General features: G+C 45.7%; 1 protein-coding gene across 7 annotated transcripts in view; it reads left to right on the forward strand.

The window, feature by feature from the left end:
* The window catches only part of LOC134890326 (telomerase protein component 1-like), a 262,589-nt gene that overhangs the window by 32,394 nt on the left and 203,964 nt on the right, over positions 1-26,231 (forward strand). For 6 of the 7 annotated variants that reach the window (XM_063913448.1, XM_063913445.1, XM_063913451.1 and 3 more), the window contains exons 2-3: positions 12,879-13,824; positions 19,543-19,674. In XM_063913448.1, coding sequence (XP_063769518.1) covers positions 12,895-13,824; positions 19,543-19,674 — 1,062 coding nt within the window. In that variant the 5' untranslated portion in view covers positions 12,879-12,894. The remainder of the gene's footprint in view (positions 1-12,878; positions 13,825-19,542; positions 19,675-26,231) is intronic. The other variant, XM_063913452.1, reaches the window with a different exon arrangement.

Consider the following 26,231-nt stretch of genomic DNA (forward strand, 5'->3'; position numbering starts at 1 on the left):
AGCCCCCCTTTGTGCCCCCAGTGGCACCGTGGGACCTTAACGGGGTGTTAAGTTTCCTAAAATCTCACTGGTTTGAACCTCTTCAAACGGTTGAATTAAAGTTTCTCACGTGGAAGGTGGTCATGTTATTGGCCTTGGCATCTGCAAGGCGGGTGTCCGAATTGGCGGCCTTGTCCCACAAGAGCCCCTATTTGATTTTCCATGTGGATAGAGCGGAGTTGAGGACTCGTCCTCAATTTTTGCCTAAGGTGGTTTCTTCATTTCATATGAACCAACCTATTGTGGTGCCTGTGGCTACGGGGAACTTGGAGGACTCCAAGTCCCTGGATGTAGTCAGGGCCTTGAAAATTTATGTAGCCAGGACGGCTAGGGTTAGGAAAACAGAGGCTCTGTTTGTCCTGTATGCAGCCAACAAAGTTGGCGCTCCTGCTTCTAAGCAGACTATTGCTCGCTGGATCTGTAACACGATTCAGCAGGCTCATTCTACGGCTGGATTGCCGTTACCAAATTCGGTAAAGGCCCATTCCACTAGGAAGGTGGGCTCTTCTTGGGCGACTGCCCGAGGCGTCTCGGCATTACAGCTTTGCCGAGTAGCTACTTGGTCGGGTTCAAACACGTTTGCAAAATTCTACAAGTTTGATACCCTGGCTGATGAGGACCTTGCGTTTGCTCAGTCGGTTCTGCAGAGTCATCCGCACTCTCCCACCCGGAGCTTTGGTATAAACCCCATGGTCCTTACGGAGTCCCCAGCATCCTCTAGGACGTAAGAGAAAATAAGATTTTAAACCTACCGGCAAATCTTTTTCTCCTAGTCCGTAGAGGATGCTGGGCGCCCATCCCAGTGCGGCCTAAATCTGCAAGACTTGTATATAGTTGTTGCTTACATAAGGGTTATGTTACAGTTGACTGATACTGTTTTTTGTTCATACTGTTAACTGGTTGCGTATTTTCCAGGTTATATGGTATATGGTATCATTGGTATGGTATGATTGGTGTGGGCTGGTATGAATCTTGCCCTTAGATTAACAAAATCCTTTCCTCATGTTGTCCATCCCCTCTGGGCACAGTTTCTCTAACTGAGGTCTGGAGGAGGGGCATAGAGGGAGGAGCCAGTGCACACCCATACTAAAAGTTCTTTATAGTGCCCATGTCTCCTGCGGAGCCCGTCTATACCCCATGGTCCTTACGGAGTCCCCAGCATCCTCTACGGACTAGGAGAAAAAGATTTACCGGTAAGTTTCAAATCTTATTTTCTTTGCGGTAAACACAGCAGCATCCGTGGCGGCAGGAAATGCCTCTACCCAGTTTGAGAAAACATCAGTGCACACCAATTCATAACAATAATTCCTAAAGGGTGTTAACTGTGCGAAGTCGATTTGTATTTCCTGAAAAGATCTGTCTGCAGGAGGGATATGGGATGGCTCTGTTGGTATTGCCTTACCAATATTCTTCCTCAAGCAAGTAAGATAGGTCATTGCTGTCTTACCTGCATGAGAATAGAATCCTGGCGCACACCAGTAGGCTCTCATCAGCTTGCACATACCCTCTTTGCCTAGATGAGTCAGACCTTGTGCCACCTCAGCTAGACTTGGAAGGTATGCTCTGGGGGCTACTGGCTTACCGTGTCCACCTGTCCACAGTCCTGAGGACTCCTGGCCATACCCCTTTGTCCTCCAAACTGCCTTTTCCTGTAGGGAACACAAATTTTTCATTTTTATTTTTTATCGTGTGTTTGCAATGTAGAGTACCATGAGCATAACTCAAAAAAAAAAAGAAAGAAAAAAGAAACATCTCTACAGGAGAGAAGGAAGAAGAAAATGAAAAAGAAAATGTCAGGTTTGCCATTCATCAACAGGCATATCAGTGTCTATACAAAATTTCCCTTCACCAGTAATCCCATTCTCCACCATTTGTGCATGACAAGGTACACTGCAGTAATATTGGTGTTATCGTGCTGTGATATACTGGGTTTGGGCAGAACTCTGAAGGACCTAGCCTTTTGGAGTTTGAACTATACTTGGGTCCATGTATTGTACCACCCTGTGTGAACGCAAAAGATGAAGAGGAAACTGTAGAGAACAGAATAGAGGTTGGTGACAGATGAGTTTGTAGAGGTGAAGAAGATTTTATAAAAATTTGACAACTGGATTGGGCACTACGGGGAAGTGATTCTCTACTTGGTCTACTCCCCTTACAAAAAAATTCTGTGTTTGTCGTATCGCTATTGGGACTATCCCAGCCATCAATCCAGTGTCCTGTCCATCCTAAATTCATAGGGAACCCGGTATCTGTGAGATAATTTCCTCTACCTGTGATGGACATGCATCTAGAACAGTGATATGTAACATTAGTCTTCGTGGGTGTCTAACATACTTTGTACTTTCTGAGCGGGAGCACAGTATATGTACATCATATCTAACAAAATTAAGTTAATCAGGGGCCATTTCTGCTAGGAAAAAAGAAGCAAAAGTTTAGAGGCCCCATCTTAACCCCAGCAAGTTTTGTCAAAGGGTAATGTTGCATTTATTTTGTTCTTCCCATTGCCCGAATCTGTGTTTTCTATATGGCTTATGATTCCTTACTATATGTCCCTTGGTCCCGTCTATGTGTTTAATAATGTGGCTTGTGTTTTCTGTCTAGGGGGTCTATATTGACTATGTGTTCTACTACTCCTATAATCTCTGGCAAAATGCCCTTCCTTCCTACAAGTGTATCATATTTTATTGACCATTTGGGATCTGGGGTTTGGACTGATGGGTCTTTCCTGTATGTGCTAGTATACTTATCGTCCTCAACCTCTCACCTGTTGTTCTCTGCGCTTAGCACTATTCTTGTGATGTTTAATAGCACACTCTCTAAGATTAGCTACTGTTACCCCTTTCCAATTTGGCAAAGAAGTCTGCACCCTGACCCTCAATGCCTTATTGAGCCCGTCCATTAGCACAGAGACAGCCACCTCCCATTTGCCGAATTAGTGTTTACCAGTGATCTTATCCAGATGGAGAGTTTTCTATTACTGCAAAAGACAAAAAAAAAAGTTTAGTTTAACAAGCATCTAGGTCGTGCGAAGTATTAATTCAATCCTTCTCATCCCGTATTAAGGGTCTGTACATGGTCCAACAAACATTTCCGAGCTCATCTTGACTAGGGGCATTACTAGGAATGAATACTTCTTATATGGTAACTGAAAGAAATACCCGGGGGTTACCTTGTCTCTGTCCGCTTTCCTACTGGCAAATACTAATGTGCGGACAGGTTTTTCTCCATTTCTGACGTTACTTTCTTGATTTTTTTTTTTTTGGGGGGGGGTTTTACTATATATGTACACGAATGATACCATACTTACCTGTTCCACTGGTCTCAGCCACTTCCTCCGCAGGCTACTGCTCTTCTTTTACCGGTTGGATACTCCTCTGGGTGCATGAGAAATGGCTGAAAACAATCAGGTCACCTTCTCCTCCTAAATAAAACTTCAACATTCATTAGTACATATATATAGGTTACAGTCATATTTTTCATATTTTTATTATTTTCTATAGTTTGTATGCTGGCCGTAACTGCTTCCACATCTACATATGGCGGTGTACTTGCATTCTCTCTTTTTTTTTTTTTTTTCATACTTGTTTATTGTTGCTACAAGTTCAAACAGTTCTTATATTTCCATTCTTGTCTTATATGACTTTGGTTAGACATACCACCTGCAATACCTTAGGATAAAACTCACCAACCCCTCTTGCTGCCACAGGTGTAAACAATTTGTATGTCTGACCCTTTGTTTTCGGGATTTTATCAGACATATACTTATCCTTAAGTACTGCAATACCTCTGGTTCAAAGCTGCCCACCCTAGGGAATGGTACCCTATCTTTGTCAGTCATATGTAACCATTCATTGCAAAAAAACTTCAGCGTGTGAACCATATTTTCCACACATAATCTGACCTTCTCGGTCCCGAGTCTGACCTTCTCGATCCCAACTCTTCTGCCTGAACCCTGCCTACTATACGTCCCTTAGTTGAGCAACTGGCTCCCATAATTTGTGGGTCTTGCCTTCTCGGCTATTCCCACAAATACCAAAATACTCAATATAAGGCGACGGTGAAAGTTCTCCGAGCGCTTCCACCCACTCTCGCCCACGTTGGCCGGTACTACCATACACTGTCGATAGCGAAGGCGATGTACCCAACTTAGGGCTCCTATCAGACCTTACAGCACCGTAATTTTTTTCGGTGGAAGCTCTGTTGGAATATTTTCCTGAGAGAGGCAGCAAAAAATTCCTTTTCGGTATCTTTCAACTGGAATTGTTTGTAGGGTGAAAAACAGAGACATTAGATAACTATCCTTCACCCTTTCCAGTGAAGCCCACCAGGGAGATTTCCCGACGTTATCAAAGAAAACCCCCTTTGTCTATACAATCACGTCTGCGTATGCTCTTCCACAGCACATATGACACAATGGTATCACGTTGTGCTGTGCAGAACACACGGACATGCGATGCAATAGCACAGCCTATAGATACTAGTTATCTATATACCCTACGATTGCTGTAGACCACTTAGCCTAGACCACTCCAGACCACTTAGTTGTATGGGATCAGTAAGACCACTAAGACCACTTAGTCACGCAAGGTAGCGAACCCTACGCCACCGGGCCACTACTAACCTAGTGTTACCACTTAGACCACTTAGACCACTTAGTTCCTGGGTTCAGCTCCACTCACTCCTGCTTTCACTCATTCAAATACGCTTTGTTTTTCTGTACAGAAAATTTTCACTCGTTCTGATTGGCAGCTTTACCCCCAGAGGCAATACAGTTTAAACAAAAGTTTTATACTAATCTGCTTTAGAAACCGGGTAGTTTTGTGCTATTGTAGCGTGGCTACTGTCACACCTTAATTGAACAAATATAGTGTGGTTTTATTATGCACACACAACCCTACGCAAGCTTGCGTAATTACGCAACCGTGCGTACCCCTATGCCACGTGTGCGGCCTTGCGCCACGTGCACGTTTTTGTACGCTGTCCTCACGTTCCGTACCACGTGTACCAATGTGCGTACGCAATAAAACAAACCACACAGTCTCTATAAATGTGAGCAATACTAACTATAATCGCTCACTTAACACAACACCCAGTTTTTTTTCCTGTATAAACCTTTAACGACCGGGCCAGACTTGCATGTTGTGCTTTATATTTACTTCTTAAACACTGTTATTTCAGTTTTACCTATATAGCAACAAATGTATCCGGTTTCACACAGATCTAAATGAATCTAGCAATAATCAATAATTTAAATGATATGATTCAGATTGGATAGCTATCTTGCAGAACATACACTGATATAAATATACACATAATTATAATAATATTATATATATGTACCATTCACTGGTCTCCTATGAGACACCTTACCTCTTATTTCCATATGAAAGCTATTTGCTGTTAATTTGCATTTCAATGGCTATCCTCCCTAGTAAGCATATTCTACAAGTCTTGGAAGGAAAAGAAAAAAAAAACAAAAAACAAAACCAAACCTCTTTCTTTCCTTTTTCAATCTGTGTGCAACCCCCCACTTGATGTAAAGTAATTACGCACAGACAAGAAGGAAAGAGAAAAAAAAAACTTATCTCACCATTTATTCTCACTAGGCCCAATTGAAACTATTTGTAATTGACTATGGCATGGGTTAAATAAATGCATTGGTAACTCATAAATGGTGCTTGATGTGACAAGGGAAACTGATTGTTCTGAGCAGACTGAAAATCAGCTATTTAGAAAATGACCTTCCTAAAATGGCCACTGCTCCTCCCCCTTCCACATCCATGAGGTTTACACAAAATGGTGGACAGGCCATGTGGTTGGTCCAAAATGGAGGACAGACCATGCGGCTTCCCTTGTCACAAAGAAATCACACATTATACAAGCACCAGAAGTTATTATAGGCCTGAGTTAAAAAAAAAAACTATATCAAGGCTATGCAGCAACTTTTAAATGTACTTTTAAACCTACTCAACAGATAAACAATCCAATCTGAATCAAACACTATGAGTTATTTGAACTTTGTTTTGCAACAATAAAAATACATTTTAGCATCTTAAATATTATGAGAAAGACATTGGCCCTCATTCCGAGTCGTTCGCTCAGTAATTTTCTTCGCATCGCAGCGTTTTTCTGCTTAGTACGCATGCGCAATGTTCGCACTGCGACTGCGCCAAGTAATTTTGCTATGAAGATAGTTTTTTTACTCACGGCTTTTTCTTCGCTCCGGCGATCGTAATGTGATTGACAGGAAATGGGTGTTACTGGGCGGAAACACGGCGTTTTATGGGCGTGTGGATAAAAACGCTACCGTTTCCGGAAAAAACACGGGAGTGGCTGGAGAAACGGGGGAGTGTCTGGGCGAACGCTGGGTGTGTTTGTGACGTCAAACCAGGAACGACAAGCACTGAACTGATCGCAGATGCCGAGTAAGTCTGAAGCTACTCTGAAACTGCTAAGTAGTTTGTAATCGCAATATTGCGAATACGTCGTTCGCAATTTTAAGAAGCTAAGATTCACTCCCAGTAGGCGGCGGCTTAGCGTGTGTAACTCTGCTAAAATCGCCTTGCGAGCGAACAACTCGGAATGAGGGCCATTGTCCCTTGAATTTTTTCATATCATTGGCTTACTGATAACACAACAATACACACGGATATGATTTTCTCAGCTTCACGATGCGTCCACCACAAGCTGATCGACCACAGCGTTGCGTTTATAATGTACAGTTCATCTTTAAGACCATGATATCCCGTAAGAGCCCTCATCTGTAAATACCAAATTGCTTTCTAACAAATATTTAAATGCCCACTCTAATATATACTGCAGACGCCAGGCGCACACATCTAGTCTAAGGGAGGGAACTTTCTCATTCATGATGAGTCACTGGTTTGTTCGTATGCTAACCAGGTTCAGCCTTGAAGACAATCAAAGGGGCTGGCCTGAGTTTCCTGTCCATTGTCCTAATAAGAGTGATTTTAGCTTTCATACATTTAATCATAACTATTTGTTGCATTGTCCTACAACTTAATAACAAGTATCAAATGAATCTACATATTAATCTGGTTGCTTTAATACAAAATATGACCGGTGTATCTGGCTTCGTTCAAATAATACACATACATGACATTACTCCTTATATAATTTTAAATCATTATGATGTCTGGCGCTTGATATTATTATAATTATGTACTGTATGAAATAAGTGTTGAATCCATCTCTGTGGCATGTCCGTGTAAATGCGTGTGTTACCATATATTGCTGTGCTCGCTGCGCGTATTTGCAAATATAGCGACTTATATGTGTGTAGAGTTTGTATGTTCTTTCTATGTAATATTTTTTACTTCGACAGGGGTCATATGTGTATCTGCCCCTCCCCCCATATGTGTATCACGCGCCCATTTTCATTGGCCATGCCCCATGTGGCATTTGGCTGCACCCATTTTTTGGCGCGAGCACACAGTACCTGTAAGACTTTTTTTCTACTTGCACCACTGCACATACACACACATCTATAGTGTATATCTAATTGCCTATACATATCTATAGGTATTTATTAAGATAGACAGATAGGCAGACAGAAATTAGATAGATCAGACAGTCAGACCTTCACAGTTAGATAGATAGATAGATTAGATAGAGACAGACAGAGAGAGATTGGAGATAGATGATAGTGAAAGCGCTGAATGCAAGCCTGTGGAATGTGGATGATCTTCTGGGAGTTTGGGGTCGTATTATCTTGATGCAGCATCTTGTTCTGAAGTCCTGAAGGAAGCTGTGTAGTGCTTCCTTTGGGTCCTAATGACTGCAGTGTTCTAAGCTTCTATGGTGCTGCAGGCTTGAGCAGAATCGTCCCTGCAAAGGAGATAGCATCTGAGGACGGGGGACCCCTTAGACACAGGGGCCCAGGGGGTACTTACCCCCTGTGACCTCCCCCCCCCCCCCCCCCCCCCCCCCGCCCCCCTTAATCTGGCTCTGGCTGTGGGACCGTGCAGTGGTTCCTGCATCCGTTTCCTGGTTACTGCTGCTACTTGTTGCTGAGTCCCGAGGTGGCAAGTAACCTGGAGTTACAGCATAGTATATGGAGGAGAGGGTGCCCTGTATATAGGGGCACTATATGGAGGTGTATCGGGGTGCAGTGTGCATAAAGGGGCAGTATATGGTGGGTGGAGCAGTATATAAGGGCAGTATATAGAGGAAGGGTGCAGTGTACATAGGGAGTGCGTGTGTGTCCGTGATCTGAACGGAGTTCCGTTGGGCACCCTCTAGTGGCTCACGCTGGCACCATAGAGGTGACTTTATTCAAAAAAAACTGCATCTCTCTCTCTACTGTCCCTATCTGCCCCTACCACTCCACTTTCTCCCCAGTCCCTATCTGACACAACCACTCCCCCTCCATGCCATTTCTGCTCCTACCCCCTCTCTCTCCCCAGTCCCCATCTGCCCTAATGCTCCCACCCTCTCTCTTTCTTCCCCAGTCCCTATCTACCCCTACCCCCACTCTTTCTCTCTACCCAGTCCTCTTTGCAGCAAGTGTGAAACAGATCAATATTATTAATATTAGCAGCAGCAGCGGCAGCAGGCTGTAACATCTCCCCTTTGTATCACTTTTACTTTGAGCTGTGTCAGCTTCCAGCACACATAGGAGTAATTTGGTCCATGTGGCCGCCAGTGCTCATAACAGAGGTGAGGAGCTTGACTTGGCTTTTATTATATAGGATTGCTCAGATGTGATACCGCAGGTAGGGTTACCATCTCATCCCTTTACACATATTAATTACACAGGTTCTGTGGCTGGCTGACTTCAAGACTCCATTTCACCTGGTTATAATCAGCCACAGAACCTGTGTAATTAATATGTGTCCAGAATTAAAGGGATGAGGTGGTAATCCTAACCGCAGGGTATGTTTATATCAGCTCAAATAAAAAAAAAAGCAATCCAAATGTATTGTGAGGACTGCAAGGAAATAGTGCATGATTACACACCCCGGGTTGATGCGTGTTCACGTGCAAAAACTCTGGACTTTTGTGCTAGTTTGAAAGGGGTATTAGACCATTTTTTCAGGCTTATTATCCTGTCCATTTAAACTGAAACATTCATGAATTACACAGGATCTGTGGGTGGTTAAAACAAGCTGAAACGCAGACTTGAAGTCAGCCAACCTCACAACCTGTGTAATTCATGAGTGTCCATGTTTAAAGGAACAGTATGTTAGCCTACCCCTTTTCCACTGCAGCAGTAACCCGGGTTTTTGCTGGGTTACCCCAGGTAGCATAAAAAGCATTTAAAGCATAGAGAGAGCTGGCTCACTGTCAGAAAAGCAACCCTGTACACGGCTGCAGTGTGAAAAGGGCTACCCGGGAATAACCCTGGTGGAAGGTGTAGTGGACCTGGTATTTAGGTGGAAAAGTGGTATAGACACAAAATTTATCAAACTGAGTTTGTGCTTTTTTCCACCATGGTCTGTGTATATGATTAAGAGCCTGGTGGGCAACATGCACAACACAGGGTAGAGATTAGTGGGCTTAATTGCATTTTTTTTGGGGGGGGGGGGGGGGGGGGTAGGGGAGGTGTATCTTTCCTGACCACTGTTGTTATGCTTTACTGTAATACCCCTTTTACACCTAAAACGCAGGTCGCAGCCGGGAGCCTGACACGGCTGCTGCCCGGCTGCGACCTTTCCTTCTGCAGTCACCAACCCTGGCATATTGTTGGGTTGGTGACGTTGCCGGTGACGCGGCGGGGGCAGCGCTGGGACATGATCTCCCAGCGCCGCCCTTCCATACACTGTGAATGGGAGCTGCTTCCGTTTACACAGGACAGCTTGCAGGGTGCTTCCGTTTACACAGGACAGCTGCTTCCGTTTACACAGGACAGCTTGCAGGGTTGAACCCGTGTTCAACCCCGCAAACTACCCGAGTTGGAATACTGGGTCACCTGAGCCGGATTATTCCAACTGGGCCCATTTAGACCAACCAGCAACACGGGTTATGCACGCTCATGTGCAATAACCCGTGTAATATGCTGGTTGGTGTAAAAGGGGTATTACTCTAACATTGTAGCTTTATATATTCCCATCCATCCATGTGTCCATCAGTCATGACTTCTACAGCTAAGTAGATGCAGAGCGATATAGCAGACGTTCGATCGATTGGCAGATACATATAGTGATCGGGTCGGCGGGTGGCATTCCGGATATTGGCCCCACAGCTACACTCATCCTCAGATTGCGGCAGCCTATGGGCCACAGATCGGGGCTGTAGTTCCGGCAGGGTTTCCCAGGAACCCTCCACCGGAAATAGCCGCTGTGCACATGTGCAGCAGCCCCGGGACCACACTTGGCACATCGCAGGGACGGGTTCCTTTCGGAGCTCCTGTCCCTGCCTGTGGCGGTTGATACATTCACCCGATGTGATTGCAAATTGCAGTACGACCTTGGGTGCTAATATCGCTAATGCTAATATCAGCACCCCAACTATAGGAAGGACTGGATAAAGAAAAATGCAGATGCACACTCTATGCACTAAGAATACTAATAGCTATTGGTTCAGCTCTAAAATGGCTGCTGCCACTTCATGTTTGTCTGATGTTCTTTTAAGATTATTCCAAAGTCCAAGACAGGTATCTTTTTAAGAGTTTTATAAAAATTTCTGAGTCACTTCTTTTCTGAGTAGCATGAGCTATCAAGTGACCTTTGCCTAGACAAGCAATGCAAATCTACATGCTGCCAAAGAAAGTTATAACACTGTGACACGTTATAACTAATAACGTGTCACAGTGTCTGCTAAAGACCTTTGGTTTCTGGTTTATATATCCCGTGCTGAGCCACGTAATTGGGATGGTATCGGGAACCCGGTGCTTGAGATGTCGGCAGTCAAAATACCGTCAGCGGCATCCCAACACTCAGGATCCCGACACCTAGTAGGCAACTATGCTACACCTAATCCCTAACTTCCCTAACCTGCAGCCAGAGCCTAACCCTCCCCTTGCAGGCTAAACCTAACCCCCCCAACCAATAATTGATTTCTATATCGTCTACATAAGGCGGCTCCAGTGCACACAGTACGGCTGTATAGGGGTTTATAGCTATTGTCTATTAAGAATTTATTAAGTGTCCAGTTGAATTAATATCAGAAAGCCACATGTGGACCCACTCCTATTTATAACCACTTACAGGGGACTTGGCCAGATGCAGCTCCTGCAGGTAGTGGTTGTTTAGTGGGCAGCTGTAAGGCCTCTCACTCTGTATTTGAGAGAAGCGGTCACCAGTGTAGCAGCTGTGATCTGAGCAGTAAGTGGGCATTCAGCAAGGGACATTGCGGAGTGAGTTTGTGGATTCCTGCATGACAAAGAAGTAAATAGAAGAAGCCACCTCATAACCCCTGAGTACTGGAGAGGAGTGTCTGGTGATGGCACAGGAGGGCAGAGCAAAGGAGGCATCTATGCACACGATCTGTACACTGCCATCATGGGGGATAGGCGCCAGCATTTGTGTTTGTGTATGTAGGGGCAGGGGGGAATGGGGGTCTCTAAAGGAAATATGATATAAGCTTTATTGATAAAATACAACTCTCCCACAATTACAATATTGTTATTTTATGTGCTTTGTTTACATATTTTAATTCTTTCAATAAAAATATATTTAAAAAAAACTCCCCTCGACCACTCATTTACCCATTTATTACTTACACAAATTGTTTGTGATTGGTTCTCTTCAGTCCATGTACGCATCCAATCATTCATACGATTGGTTGATCTGCTCTGATGTTTTGCATCACTTAAGGATCCCCTTTATGTATTATTAGGGACCTCAGCAGATAGCAGAGATATCTGCTGCAGTCCCACAGCACAGCAGTCCCTACAGGTTACTATGGGATGGGGCCACGTTGTGGACACATCCATCAATCACCGGAAAGCATACAGTACCTTTCTAGAGTTTGTGTCTGATAGCTAACACCACTATTAGATTTGTTGGGTTACGTGAAATTCTTCGGATCCCTCTCCATTACTGGTTCCTTACGCATGCCCAGGCCAGTGGTAGCACATGAGCATTACATCACCCGGGTCATTACTAGTAAGTGATGACATCACCAGGACAGCTGGGTATCATGGCGCTGTCCTGGCAAGAAGAGGATGGAACATACAGGTGGAAATTTCCACAGGTAAGCATGAATGAGGTCCATTAAAATCGCATTAATACATCTTGTCACTTGTCTTTTGCAATGTACTTGTTTTTTTATGACAACTGTCATATATCTATTACATTTTATGCTGAGTTCTATGCTTCCTGCATGTCCACCATGCCTGACTGTATATCTTTGTTATATGCTATACATTACTTCGGGTGTACTATGAGATACCTGCGCTCGGGATCCCGGCGCCCAGCATCCTGGCGCCGGGATTGGGGTGAGCGCAGAAGAGCCCCTTGCGGGCTCGCTGTGCACGCCATGCTATGGGCACGTTTATTCTCCCTCCAAGGGTGTTGTGGACACCCCAAGAGGGAGAATTGTTGTCAGGATCCCGGCGCCAGTATGCAGAGCACCGGGATCCTGACAGCCGGGATATCGAGTGCCTCCCATTACTTCCCCACTCTACAGTGCTGTCATTTTTGTGGTGCCTTATAAATAAACAATGATAGTATTACAGAAGTCTTCTACAAAAATCTAAAATACATTAAAAATAAAAACAAATGAAAAATATGGTTCATATGTATCTATAGCATTTTGTAAGCTGTCCAACTTATTTAAAAAAAATAAAAATGAATTACTGGTTTACATGAGTATCTTTGTACATTATCACAGGTGAAGGTGATTATTTTAGTAACTGCTGCTGTTTTGTGTTTTAGGATCAGGACTTCCATCATGCCCTCCTCTGATGTCCTTCCGCTGGAGAATGCTGGTCTACGTGGGGCAAAGCAGCTATCTCAGCCTCGACGTAGACTGGCTTTGACATTGCCTGTTTCTGATTGGTTAAACACTGCTTTTCGGTCTAATGTGGAATCTAGTGAACCTAAGAATACAATGCTTCATCCTTCCTGGGAAAAAGCATCCCCAAACCTAACTACGACCACTAACTCTATTTTGTCCAGTGATGTCAGCCTGTGCTCTCAAACCATGCTATCATCAAAAGTGTCCCTGACCTGTAATACCCTTCTGAATAGTGGCCTTTCTCTAAGTTCACATACACCTGTAGACACTAAATTGTCTTTATCCACTTCATCCTTTAACCTGTTAGGCTCACCTCTGACCTCTTCAAGCGTGCAGACATCAAATATTTGTCTAACATCAGATGTTGCTTGCTCTGAACATACCAACCTCTCATCTTCTCCTAAACATGCAGTAACCTCCCTCTCTGCCTTGCCTTCCGGTGCCTTACTTTCCAGTGCTGCTGTGAACCATAATGCTTCTTTGACTACAAAGGTTGAAACAGCTAATATTTCATTGCCCCTTAAACAAGCAGCATCCTCTGTCTCTTCTTTGCCTACTAATGTGCCTGCGCATCTTATCTCTTCTTCGACCCCTAACGTTGAAATCTCTAATGTTGCCATACTTTCTCCAAACTCAATTGTGAAATCTAATGAGCACCAGTACTGTGAGATATTCCCCAGCAGGAGAACAACCAAGTTACCAATTCACCAAAGCGTTACTTCAAACCTGCTGCCAACTTTGGTTGTTGACAAGGAAAAGGAATCTGAATTACAGGAAGAGCTGATGATGCAAGACAGTGTGCCATTACCTAAATCTCAGGCACAAGAATTGCAGTCTGGTGAAACGGCCACTTCAGATTTCCAGGTATAGTATACAAAAGACCAAGGTGGTAATACACATCACTACGAATTGATTTGCTAAATAATTCCTTTTCTCATACGTCCTAGAGGATGCTGGGGATGCTTCAAGAACCATGGGGTATAGACTGGATCCGCAGGAGACATGGGCACACTATAAGACTTTGAATGTGTGTGAACTGGCTTCTCCCTCTATGCCCCTCCTCCAGACTCCAGTTAGATTCTGTGCCCAGTGAGACTTGATGCACACTGAGGAGCTCTCCAGAGTTTCTCAGAAAAAGACTTTATTTAGGTTTGTTATTTTCAGGGAGACCTGCATCGTGGGAGTGAGGGGAGAGAAGCAGACCTACTTCTTAAGAGTTCAAGGGCTCTGCTTCTTAGGCTACTGGACACCATTAGCTCCAGAGGGTTCGATCACTACGGTACGCCTAGCTGCTTGTTCCCGGAGCCGCGGCGTCAACCCCCTCACAAAGCCGGAAGATAGAAGCCGGTGAGTATGAGAAGATCAGAAGACTTCAGTGACGGCAGAAGAGGTACCACGCAGCGGCCGCGCTGTGCGCCATGCTCCCACACATACCACAGCACGGCAGGGTGCAGGGCGGGGGCGCCCTGGGCAGCATGAGACCTCAAATTCAGACTGGCATGTGTTATAACAGTGCCCCGGGCACTGGTTAAGGGACCCCCGCCAGTATAAACATAGTTTTAAGCAGGACTGAAGCGCGCCATGTAGTGAGCGGGGCTTCGCCCACACAGCTCTGACCAGCGCCATTTTCTCTCCTCAGAAGCTGCAGAGACGCTGGCCTGTCCTCCGCACTGCTGTACAAGTAACAGGGTGAAAAAGGGGGGGGGGGGGGGGCACAAATAATTTGGTGCTGATTTGTTTATATATAAAGTGCTAACAGGTCTGGGCAGTCATTTTACTGACCTCAGTACCGGGATAGGCGCTGGGTGTGGGCTGGCAGAACTCTCTCTGTGTCCCTCTTGCAGGCTTTATTGTGGGTCTGTCTCCTATAGCCCCAGTGTGGTTGTGGGTGTCGGTACGTGTGTGTCGACATGTCTTAGGTTGAATGCTCTTCACAGGAGGAGGCTGGAGTGGGGACAGAAAATACTGTGAGAGTGACCGTGTCGGCATCGCCGACGGATGATTGGGTGAATATGTTGAGTGTTTTAAATGCAAAGGTGACTAAGGTTGACTAAGAGATTTGATAAATCTGAGTCTAAGAACCAAACATGGAGGAAATCCATGGAAGATGCTTTGTCACAGACCCAGGCCCCTTCGGGGTCACAGAAACGTGCATTTGCCCAGATAGTAGATACCGACACGGACTCTGATTCCATTGTCGACTATAGTGATGCCAGATTACATCCAAAACTGGCTAAGAGTATTCAGTACATGATTGTGGCAATAAAAGACGTACTACATATCACTGAGGACCCTGCTGTTCCTGATACTAGGGTCTGTATGTTTAAAGGAAAGAAACCTGAGGTAACGTTTCCTCCCTCTCATGAACTGAACGCTCTTTTTGAAAAGGCTTGGGAAGATCCTGACAAGAAGATACAGGTTCCCAAAAGAATTCCAGTGGCTTATCCGTTCCCCTCTGGGGACAGGGAAAGGTGGGAGTCAATCCCCACGGTAGACAAAGCGTTATAGCGTCTATCCAAAAAGGTGGCGCTTCCGTCCCCTGACACGGCAGCCCTAAAGGGTCCTTCAGATCGTAAGCAGGAAAATACACTAAAATCCATTTATGTCACTACAGGGTCGCTACTCAGGCCTGCCGTTGCTGCGGCATGGATGAGTAGCGCTATTGAACGGTGAGCAGATAACTTGTCATCTGAGGTAGATTCCCTAGACAGGGATAGTGTGCTTTTGACTCTGGGTCACATCACGGACGCTGCAGCATATTTAAAAGAAGCTGTAAGGGATATTGGCCTTTTGGGTTCAAGGGCCAATGCCAGCAAGGAGAACGTTGTGGATACATCAATGGAATGCTGATGCTGACTCTAAGAAGGCGATGGAGTCTCTTCCGTTTAATGGTAGGGTCTTGTTTGGCGACGGCCTCACTGACCTAGTGTCTATGGCTACCGCGGGTAAGTCTTCATTTTTACCTTATTTACCTGCACAGCAGAAGAAATCGTCTCACTATCAGATGCAGTCCTTTCGGCCCAATAAATTAAAAAAAGGACGTGGGTCCTCCTTCCTTGCTGTGAGGGGGAGAGGACGGGGAAAAAGGTCACAGGCTGTGGCAAGTTCCCAGGAGCAGAAGTCCTCTCCGGCTTCTACCAAATCCACCGCATGACGCTGGGGCTCCTCTGCGGGAGTCCGCTCCAGTGGGGGCACGTCTCAAACTCTTCAGTCAGGTCTGGGTGCACTCGGACCTGGATCCTTGGATAGTAGACATAGTAACCCAATGGTACAAGTTAGAGTTTCAAGACGTGCCCCCTCACCGATTTTTAAAATCGCATTGCCAGCTTCTCTTCCAGAAAGGGAGATAGTAAGCGCTGCGATACTAAAGTTGTGTCAAAATCAAGTGATTGTCACGGTACCCCCATCTCAACAGGGGGAAGGTTTTTATTAGAACCTGTTCGTTGTCCCGAAGCCGGATGGCTCAGTCAGACCAATTCTAAACCCTAAAATCCCTCAATTTCTTTCTAAAAAAATTCAAGTTCAAGATGGAGTCTCTACGAGCAGTGATCTCCAGTCTGGAGGAGGGGGATTTTATGGTGTCGGTCAACATAAAAGATGCCTACTTACATGTCCCCATATATCCTCCACATCAGGCTTACCTGAGATTTGCTGTGCAGGATTGTCATTACCAATTTCAGACATTGCCGTTTGGTCTGTCCACGGCTCCGAGGATTTTCACCAAAGTAATGGTGGAAATGATGGTTCTCCTGCGCAAGCAGGGAATCACAATTATCCCGTACTTGGACGATCTCCTCATAAAGGCGAGATCCAAGGAGCAATTGATGAAGAATTTTGCTCTTTCACTGACGATTCTGCAACAACACGGTTGGCTCCTAAATTTGCCAAAATCACAGTTGGATCCAACGACACGGCTGTCGTTCCTGGGTATGATTCTGGATACAGAATTGCAGAGAGTTTTTCTTCCATTGGAAAAAGCTCTGGAAATACAGAACATGGTAAAACAGATTCTGAAACCGGCACTCGGTTGCTGGGGAAGATGGTGGCGGCCTACGAGGCCATTCCGTATGGCAGGTTCCATGCCAGGGTGTTTCAGTGGAACCTGCTGGACCAGTGGTCCGGGTCTCACTTGGACATGCACCGGAAAATAATTCTATCTCCCAGGACCAGAATTTCCCTTCTGTGGTGGCTGCACAGTTCTCACCTTCTGGAGGGACGCAGGTTCGGGATTCAGAATTGGATCCTGGTGACCACAGATGCAAGCCTCCGAGGCTGGGGAGCAGTCACACAGGGAAGAAACTTTCAGGGAAACTGGTCAAGCCAGGAAGCTTGTCTACACATAAACATTCTGGAATTAAGAGCATCCACAACGGCATACTGCAAGCAGAACATCTTCTTCGAGGTCTGCCGGTCTTGATTCAGTCAGACAACGTGACAGCAGTGGCGTACATAAACCGCCATGGTGGAACAAAGAGCAGAGCGGCGATGGCCGAGGCCACGAAGATTCTTCGCTGGGCGGAAAGACATGCCAGCGCTCTGGCAGCGGTCTTCATTCCAGGAGTGGACAACTGGGAAGCAGACTTCCTCAGCAGACACGATCTCCATCCAGGAGAGTGGGGTCTTCATCAAGAGGTCTTTGCAGAAGTGACAAGTCGTTGGGGAGTTCCTCAAGTGGACATGATGGCGTCCCGCCTCAACAAGAAACTTCAGAGATATTGTTCCAGGTCAAGGGACCCTCAGGCGATAGCGGTGGACGCCCTAGTGACACCGTGGGTGTTTCAGTTGGTCTATGTGTTCCCTCCACTTCCACTCATTCCAAAGGTGATAAAAATTATAAGAAGGTCAAGGGTTCAGGTGATCCTCATTGTTCCAGATTGGCCAAAAAGGGCCTGGTATCCAGATCTTCAGGAGTTGCTCATAGAAGATCCCTGGCCTCTTCCTCTTCGGGAGGACCTGTTACAACAGGGGCCGTGCATGTATCAGGACTTACCGCGGCTGCGTTTGACGGCGTGACTGTTGAACGCAAAATCCTAGCCCGAAACGGTATTCCCAGTGAAGTCATTCCTACACAGGCTAGAAAAGAAGTAACGGCAAAGCTTTACCACCGTATTTGGAGAAAATATGTGTCTTGGTGTGAATCCAAGAAGGCTCCTACGGAAGAATTTCACCTGGGGCGTTTGCTCCATTTCCTACAAACAGGTGTGGATGCGGGCCTAAAGTTAGGCTCTATTAAAGTACAGATTTCGGCCTTGTCGATCTTTTTTTAAAAAAAGAATTGGCCTCCCTTCCAGAAGTTCAGACCTTCGTAAAAGGCGTGCTGCACATCCAACCTCCCTTTGTGCCCCCAGTGGCACAATGGGACCTTAATGTGGTGTTGCAATTCTTGCAATCACATTGGTTTGAACCTTTGCGCAAGGTTGAGTTAAAATTCCTTACTTGGAAAGTGGTCATGTTGTTGGCCTTGGCGTCTGCAAGGCGAGTGTCTGAGTTGGCGGCTTTGTCTCACAAAATCCCCTATTTGATTTTCCATGCTGATAGAGCGGAGTTGAGAACTCGTCAGCAATTTATGCCAAGAGTGGTTTCATCATTTTATGTTAACCAGCCAATTGTGGTGCCAGTGGCTACTGACGCCTTGGCGGAGTCAAAGTCTCTCGATGTGGTCAGAGCTTTGAAGATCTATGTCACCAGAACGGCGCAGATTAGGAAAACAGAGGCTCTGTTTGTCCTGTGGGCTCCCAACAAGATTGGGGCTCCTGCTGCTAAGCAGACTATTGCGTGCTGGATTTGTAATACGATTCAGCAGGCTCATTCTACGGCAGGATTGCCGTTACCGAAATCGGTGAAAGCCCATTCTACCAGGATGAGGTGGGCTCATCCTGGGCAGCTGGCCGGAGAGTCTCGGCGTTACAACTTTGCCGAGCTGCTACTTGGTCGGGTTCAAACACCTTTGCAAAGTTTTACAAGTTTGATACCCTGGCTGAGGAGGACCTCTTGTCTGGTCAATCGGTGCTGCAGAGTCATCCGCACTCTCCCGCCCGTTCTAGAGCTTTGGTATAAACCTCATGGTTCTTGAAGCATCCCCAGCATCCTCTAGGACGCATGAGAAAATAGGATTTTAATACCTACCGGTAAATCCTTTTCTCTTAGTCGGTAGAGGATGCTGGGCGCCCGTCCCAGTGCGGGCTGTATCTGCAGTTTGGTTATAGTTATGCTCATGTTGCGTTAGTTCAGTCAATCTGTGACTGTTGTTGGTCATGCCGTTGCATGCGTTGTTGTTGAATGCCATGTTGTACGGCGTGTTAGTGGTGTGAGCTGGTATGTATCTCACCTTAGTTTAAAATAATTAAATAAATCCTTTTCCTCAAAATGTCCGTCTCCCTGGGCACAGTTCCTATAACTGGAGTCTGGGGGAGGGGTATAGAGGGAGGAACCAGTTCACACCCATTCAAAGTCTTATAGTGTGCCCATGTCTCCTGCTGATCCCATCTATACCCCATGGTTCTTGAAGCATCCCCAGCATCCTCTACGGACTAAGAGAAAAGGATTTACTGGTAGGTATTAAAATCCTACTTTACATCACAGCTTACCTCGGAAACGATGTCATCTCGACTTGTCCCATCTGCTGACTCTCCACAGGAAGTACTACAAATTGGGGGGAAGGTATCTGATACTCAAGATGACCAAAAATCAGAGACTTTACTGAAGCAGAAAAAGGTCAGTGACTAAAAAGCAAACCTATTGTGTTTGTAGTCTATTAATAATACGTAGCATAAGGTCCCCAAAGTGTAAATCATAGTGATATTGCAAGTCATCCAGTGGTCATGTTTTCAAAGGATAATTTATAAACACAACATACTGGTGGATTGTATAGAAGCCTACAGAGAAGATATGTATATAGCTATTAGGAAATGGATACTGTACTGTAAATTTGTTTTCATACTGTGAACTAATGGTATACTGTACAGTATGTATTACATACATCTCCTAACCATCTTTCACAGATTTTTTGGAAAGGGGGAAAAAATCACATTGGACAAAAGAGAGCAGTTGGTAGAAAGTACAGGATTTTTTTTAAACACAAACGTGTGCATTGGCGACTGCATGGCTGCTGTTTTGTGAGAACTGTATCGAGCCACACAAAAGTACTTTTATAGTTATAACCTTTGATTGGTATGATAGATAAAGCGTTCATGGTGAAAATGTGTTGTGGCATGAAATACTGCAGTGGATGTGATTACAGAACTCTAAGATCAGATTCCAGCACAGACTACCAATTTTTTTTAGTATTAAGACTCCTTATGCATTTGGATTTATAAGATTACCTACTGTAATGTACTTTCTAAAGGAAGGAAAGAAAGAAGGGACAAATACAGAATATTTTCTGCCATCCATAGGAGCTGAGTGTATGAACTACTCTATGCAGACCCAGCTGTTTGTCTATACAGGTTTACCTGTACATATTGGTGAAAGAGGGCAGTACATTTAGAAGAATGATTTGTTTGAGCTAACATTTTTCTACTATATATTTCTGCAGCAGGGTACACTGTGTTCCACAGGGAATACATCGGGATGTAGAGATGGATCTTGATCCAGAGGCACCAACAGGCTAAAGCTTTAGACTGTCCCAGGATGCATTGCGAGGCCTCCTCTATATAACCCCGCCTCCAGGCACTGTGAGCTCAGTTTTAGAGTTGGTGCCTGCATAAGCAGGTCACTTAACGGGGGCTGCGCAGGCAGCCCTGAAAAAGCTATTTAGAAGACTTCAAGGGCTGCAGCCCTTCATATGTCAGGGTGACATACTGTGCTGCGGCTCCATCACCTCCCCAGCGGCGCCGCATACTCCTGCTGGCTCTGTTCCCGGGTACTTGCGATGGAGACGCTCCAGTTCCTAGGCACACCACCGCAGACGCGCTCCTGGATCGCGTGGCTGCTTCTCAGGGAGGAGGTAAGAGGGTCCCCCAGGCGGGACCCGCCATTAAATCGCGTTCCGGTCGCAGTTTTAGTAGATGGACCGCGACACTGGCGTGGACACTGTGACCGTACAGGGACCCCACTATATCCACCAGGGCAGGGGAGCACAGGTCGGATAATACATTATCCATTTTTAATAAGGCTCCATAGTACCAGGTGGTGAGGACTAGCAGAGGGGCTAAGGCGCTTGACCTGTAGCCCCTCCCCCAGCTACGGGGGCAACCTACTGCTGGAGTTCCCGCTCTGGAGCTGCCTCACACACTCCCTCACTCCCTGACTGAGACGCTGGGTGCCATCTTCTAACAGTTGCTGCGACTGGTCTCCGGGACTGCAGGGCAAAGTCTCCTCTGTAAATCCGCCTGATTTATCAGCGCTGTGATTCTACAGACGCTTAAGTATTCTACATGTCATTTTAAGACCGCGTTAGTTAAGAACAAGTGTACCTCTACCAGAATATATTGTACGAGAATTCTGAGATATATATATATATATATATATATATATCTAATCCAGTGAAGTTTTATTGTCTGACTAAAATAATTATCTGCATTGTCACTGTGACTGTGTGTGCCTGTATCTGCTGTGTGATTTTCACTTTCAGTGTATCCCAGCTGTATCTATCACTGTATTCTGTACCCTAGGACTAGGAGCGTCAGGGTCTCATATATAGTGCTGCACAGTATTTACTTTTAAGTGTATTCTACTGTGTAGTCAGTCACATAATACCGGATTTATTTGCTGGTGTTGTGTACTGTGTACGCAGTCACATAGTACCGGATTTAGATGCTGGTGTTGTGTACTGTGTGCGCTGTCACATACTAGGGGATTTATTCGCAGGTAGTGTACTCTGTCTGGCTGTATCATACTCATACGCTCTGCTGTTACAGTCACTAAAATGTGTAACACAAAGGGCGGGAAATCCGTGGACGCTCCTGTATCATGCAGCGCATGCGCCAGGGATCTGCCTAAGGGGGAAATGATGATCTGTGTAACATGTGCCATACATCACCCAGTCAGCCCGCTGCTCCTGTAGCCAATCAGAAGCTGACCTTGGGGGGGTGTTCTCCAATATGCTTAATACGCTTGTGACACGCCTTACGCCCCCTATGGGACCTCCTGTTCCATTGCAGCCACATATTGTCTATGGTTAATCTGCCCTGGGCGGATACTCTGTCTACCCAGATACAATTTAATCAATCTTACCCCAAGTCCCTCTGCGGTCAAGGGGTCATCTAAGCGGGCCGCCTCCTCCTCACAAGCCACTAACATCTCAGATGATACTTCTGATGAGGATGGGGAGTATACTGATCCGTCAGACACTGATACATTCGCTTCTGGCGAGGAAACTACAACGCAAGTTGATGTCGCTGACCTGGTGGAGGCTATTAAGCTGATTCTACAAATCAATGATGATGTAGATCCTGATAAATTTAAACGTCAGAAGGTAACTTAAGTAGTCTTACCACATTCTGACCATTTGGTAGACATAGGTCAGGAACCCTGGTCTTCTCCAGGAAAGAAATTCTCCCTGTCTAAAAAGATGCTAGCTCATTATCCTCTCTCCGCTGAGTTGTGTAACAAGTGGGAAAATCCACCGCCAGTGGATTCCCATGTCACACGTCTTGTGCTGTCATCTACTTTGCCTGTCACCACTGTCACCTCACTGAAGGAACCGACAGATAAGCGTGTTGAAGGATGCCTGAAGTCTATTTACTCCCTTACAGGTGCTGTACATAGACCCACTATAGCAGCCTCCTGGGCCGCAAAAGGAATTGAAGCATGGGTTCAGGCACTAGAGCTGCCTCAGGATATATCTGACACTGCCAGACAATATCTGTCTCATATTGCCACTGCCTCCCATTACATTCAGGAGGCGTCCTCTGAGGCAGGTGTAATGGCGGCCAAGGCGTCGACTACGTCCATCCTGGCTCACCGAATTCTGTGGTTGAGGTCATGGAAGGTGGACCTGGACTCCAAAAAGACCTTGGAGGTACTCCCTTTTAAGGGAGACATCTTGTTTTGGGAGGATCTGAATAAGATTGTGACTGACTTAGCGGCTGCTTAGACTGCGTTTCTCCCAAATACTAATCCTTCTACACAGAAGGCAAAGAGTACCACTTTTTGTTCTTTTCGACCTCAAGGTAAAGCAAAAGGTCAGGCATAACCGAGACAAGCTCATGCTCCCAAAACCAGTAAGCCCAAAGCAAAACAATCCTGGGCTGCCCGTCAGCTTGCTTCCAAATAAAACAAGCCTGCTGCATGATGGGGCGGGCCTCCCCCTGGGGGATCCCAGGGTGGGAGGCCCACTTCTGCAATTCACCCAGGTCTGCTTAAAGACCACTTCAGACGCATGGGTGCGAGAAGTCGTCTCTCACGGGTATGCAGTCTCTTTCGAGAGACGTCCCCCTCGCCAGTTCAGACCGATGGTTGTCCCTTCGGACCCATTGACGGCGCATGCTCTACACCTGGTTGTGCGTTCCCTCCTGTATACAGTAGTGGTAGTGCCGGTTCCCCTGTTCCAGAGACGCAAAGGATACTACTCGACCCTGTTTCTAGTCCCGAAACCGAATGGGTCTTTCCGGCCTATACTCAACCTCAAATCACTGAACAAATTTGTGAGAGTGTCCAAGTTCCGTATGGAAATGCTGCGCTCGATTATACTGGCCATGGAACCTGGACATTATATGGTATCCCTGGATATACAAGATGCCTATCTGCATATACCTTTTGCCATGTCGCATCAGCAATATCTGTGGTTTGCTATTGGCAACATTCATTATCAATTCTAGGCCATTTGGACTGGCCACGGCCCCTCGGATCTTCACCAAGGTTATGGCCGTGATGACGGCTCATCTGCGTCGTCAGGGAATTTGGGATCCTGCTGTATCTGGACGACTTGTTGATCCTGGCGAACTCCCAAGATGTCCTTCTCAGTCATCTACAACTGATGGTAAACTTCCTACAAGCCCACGGGTGGCTCGTCAACTGGAAGACGTCCTCTCTGGTGTCACTGACCTGGGTTGGGGATGTTGTGGACTCGGGGGTTCTTCCGATGGTCGGGAAAAGGAACCACAGGTGTGTCGGAGCAGGGATGGTCGGATATAGGATTTTCTCATACAAGACTCTGATAGTTAGGATTGGTGAAAAATGCTGAGGAACTTTATTAAGGGAAGGGAGCAATACAGCCCACATGAAAGAAAGTGAACTTGTGAGCAATGTCAAAAGGCTACTGGAGAATTTGTGAGCAATGTTTAAAAGCACTGAACAATGAAGAACTTGTGAGCGATGGTGAAAGACACTGAAGAATTTGTGAGCGATGTTCTTAAAGAGGTAAAAAAGATATATATATATATATATATATATCTAAACAGGCGCTACTTAGAGAAGGTTTACCTAGCAGCTGTTTTTATGGGGTAGTCACTCCCCACAATAATGCATAAACACAGAAAAACAACTAATAAACAGCGCTAATTGAATGGTGGGTATTATATTGAGAGAAACAAGGTAATCTAAAAATCTAATTTATTCACAGAAATAATTCTGGTTAAAAAGATATACACATATATGTATACTCATTCGTACCCCCAGCTTCACAAGGCTGGAATTCACATGTACATTCTAAGAACAATAAAACAATAAGACATGCAGCATTCATATAATGTCCTCTTTCCAAGATCAAATATCAGGGATTTTTTATATATATACAGTTCTGTGGGCTACAGTCCATATAGAGATGTATGGTCACGGACCGATGGCAATGGTCCTAAATGGTATTATGCATATATTTACCAGTCCCAAGGTATTTGTAAAGGGTGAAAATCCTCCTCTCTATATGGACTGTAGCCCACAAAACTGTATGTATATATATATATATATATATATATATATATATATATAAAATCCCTGATATTTGATCTTGGAGAGAGGACATTATATGAATGCTGCATGTCTTATTGTTTTATTGTTCTTAGAATGTACATGTGAATTCCAGCCTTGTGAAGCTGGGGGTACGAATGAGTATACATATATGTGTATATCTTTTTAACCAGAATTATTTCTGTGAATAAATTAGATTTTTAGATTACCTTGTTTCTCTCAATATAATAATACCTACCATTCAGTTAGCGCTGTTTATTAGTTGTTTTTCGATGTTTTTAAAGACACTGATGAATGAAGAACTTGTGAGCGATGATGAAGACACTGAAGAATTTGTGAGCGATGCTTTAAAGACACTGATGAATGAAGACCTTGTGAGTGATGGTGAAAGACACTGAAGAATTTATGAGCGATGTTTTAAAGACACTGATGAATGAAGAACTTGTGAGCGATGGTGAAAGACACTGAAGAATTTGTGAGCGATGTTTTTAAAGACACTGAACGCTGGAAACACAAAGTTGGTTCGGCCCGCAGGCCATGCTGAATCCAGGGAGCGCTGGCAACTGCACTGCAGAGGAACACACTAGTTGCTCGGATCACTGGAGACTGTGCTGCAGGAAGGCACCCTGAATGCTAAATGCACTGGAGTATAGCTGCTGGGAAACACACTGCGTACGGGAGCTCTGGCATCCACTTCAGAAAAGAGACAATACTCAGGCGCCGAGGCTCTGCCCGGCGTCTGGTTTTGAATCTCCCGCCTCTACTGGATTGGTGGAGCGGGTTAGTGACATCACCTGCTCCCCGCCCACGTGACGCCGGCTGTCATGGCGGCGCCCACGCTCCGGGGAACCGCCGGGAGCCGCGCCAGCTAGACGCCGTGATCCGAGGACCGCCGGAGGTGAGGACCGCCAAACGGACCAGCAGCCACGCAGGGGTAAGTGCGGCGGCCGCTGCCCCTGGTGTGTGACATCTGGTCCCTGCTTGAAGCATGTTGCACCTGGGGGCAATGCTGGACACACACAGCCAAAGACTGTGTTTGTCTCCAGAGAAAGTCCACAAACTTCAGGACAGGATACGATGCTTCCTCTCTCACCCAAGAGTGTCGATACACTTGGCGATGAAGTATTAGATCCCATGGTGTCGGCGTTTGACATGGTAGAGTACGTTCAGTTTCATTCCCGCCCTCTACAGAGGTTAATCCTTTCCAAGTGTGATGGCCTGCTTCATCGGATCAGGTCTCAAATGATCTCCTTGACTCCGGAGGTTCGTTTGTCACTGAGCTGGTGGCTATGGGACGAACAGTTGAGCAGGGGCCGTCTCTTCTGGATTCCCAAATGGGTCCTCCTGACTACGGATGCCAGTCTGAGGGGTTGGGGTGCGGTGCTGGAGCAACACTCTCTCCAGGGGCGGTGGACCAGGGAGGA

This window comes from Pseudophryne corroboree, chromosome 1 (assembly GCF_028390025.1).
Source record: "Pseudophryne corroboree isolate aPseCor3 chromosome 1, aPseCor3.hap2, whole genome shotgun sequence".
NCBI lineage: Eukaryota > Metazoa > Chordata > Amphibia > Anura > Myobatrachidae > Pseudophryne > Pseudophryne corroboree.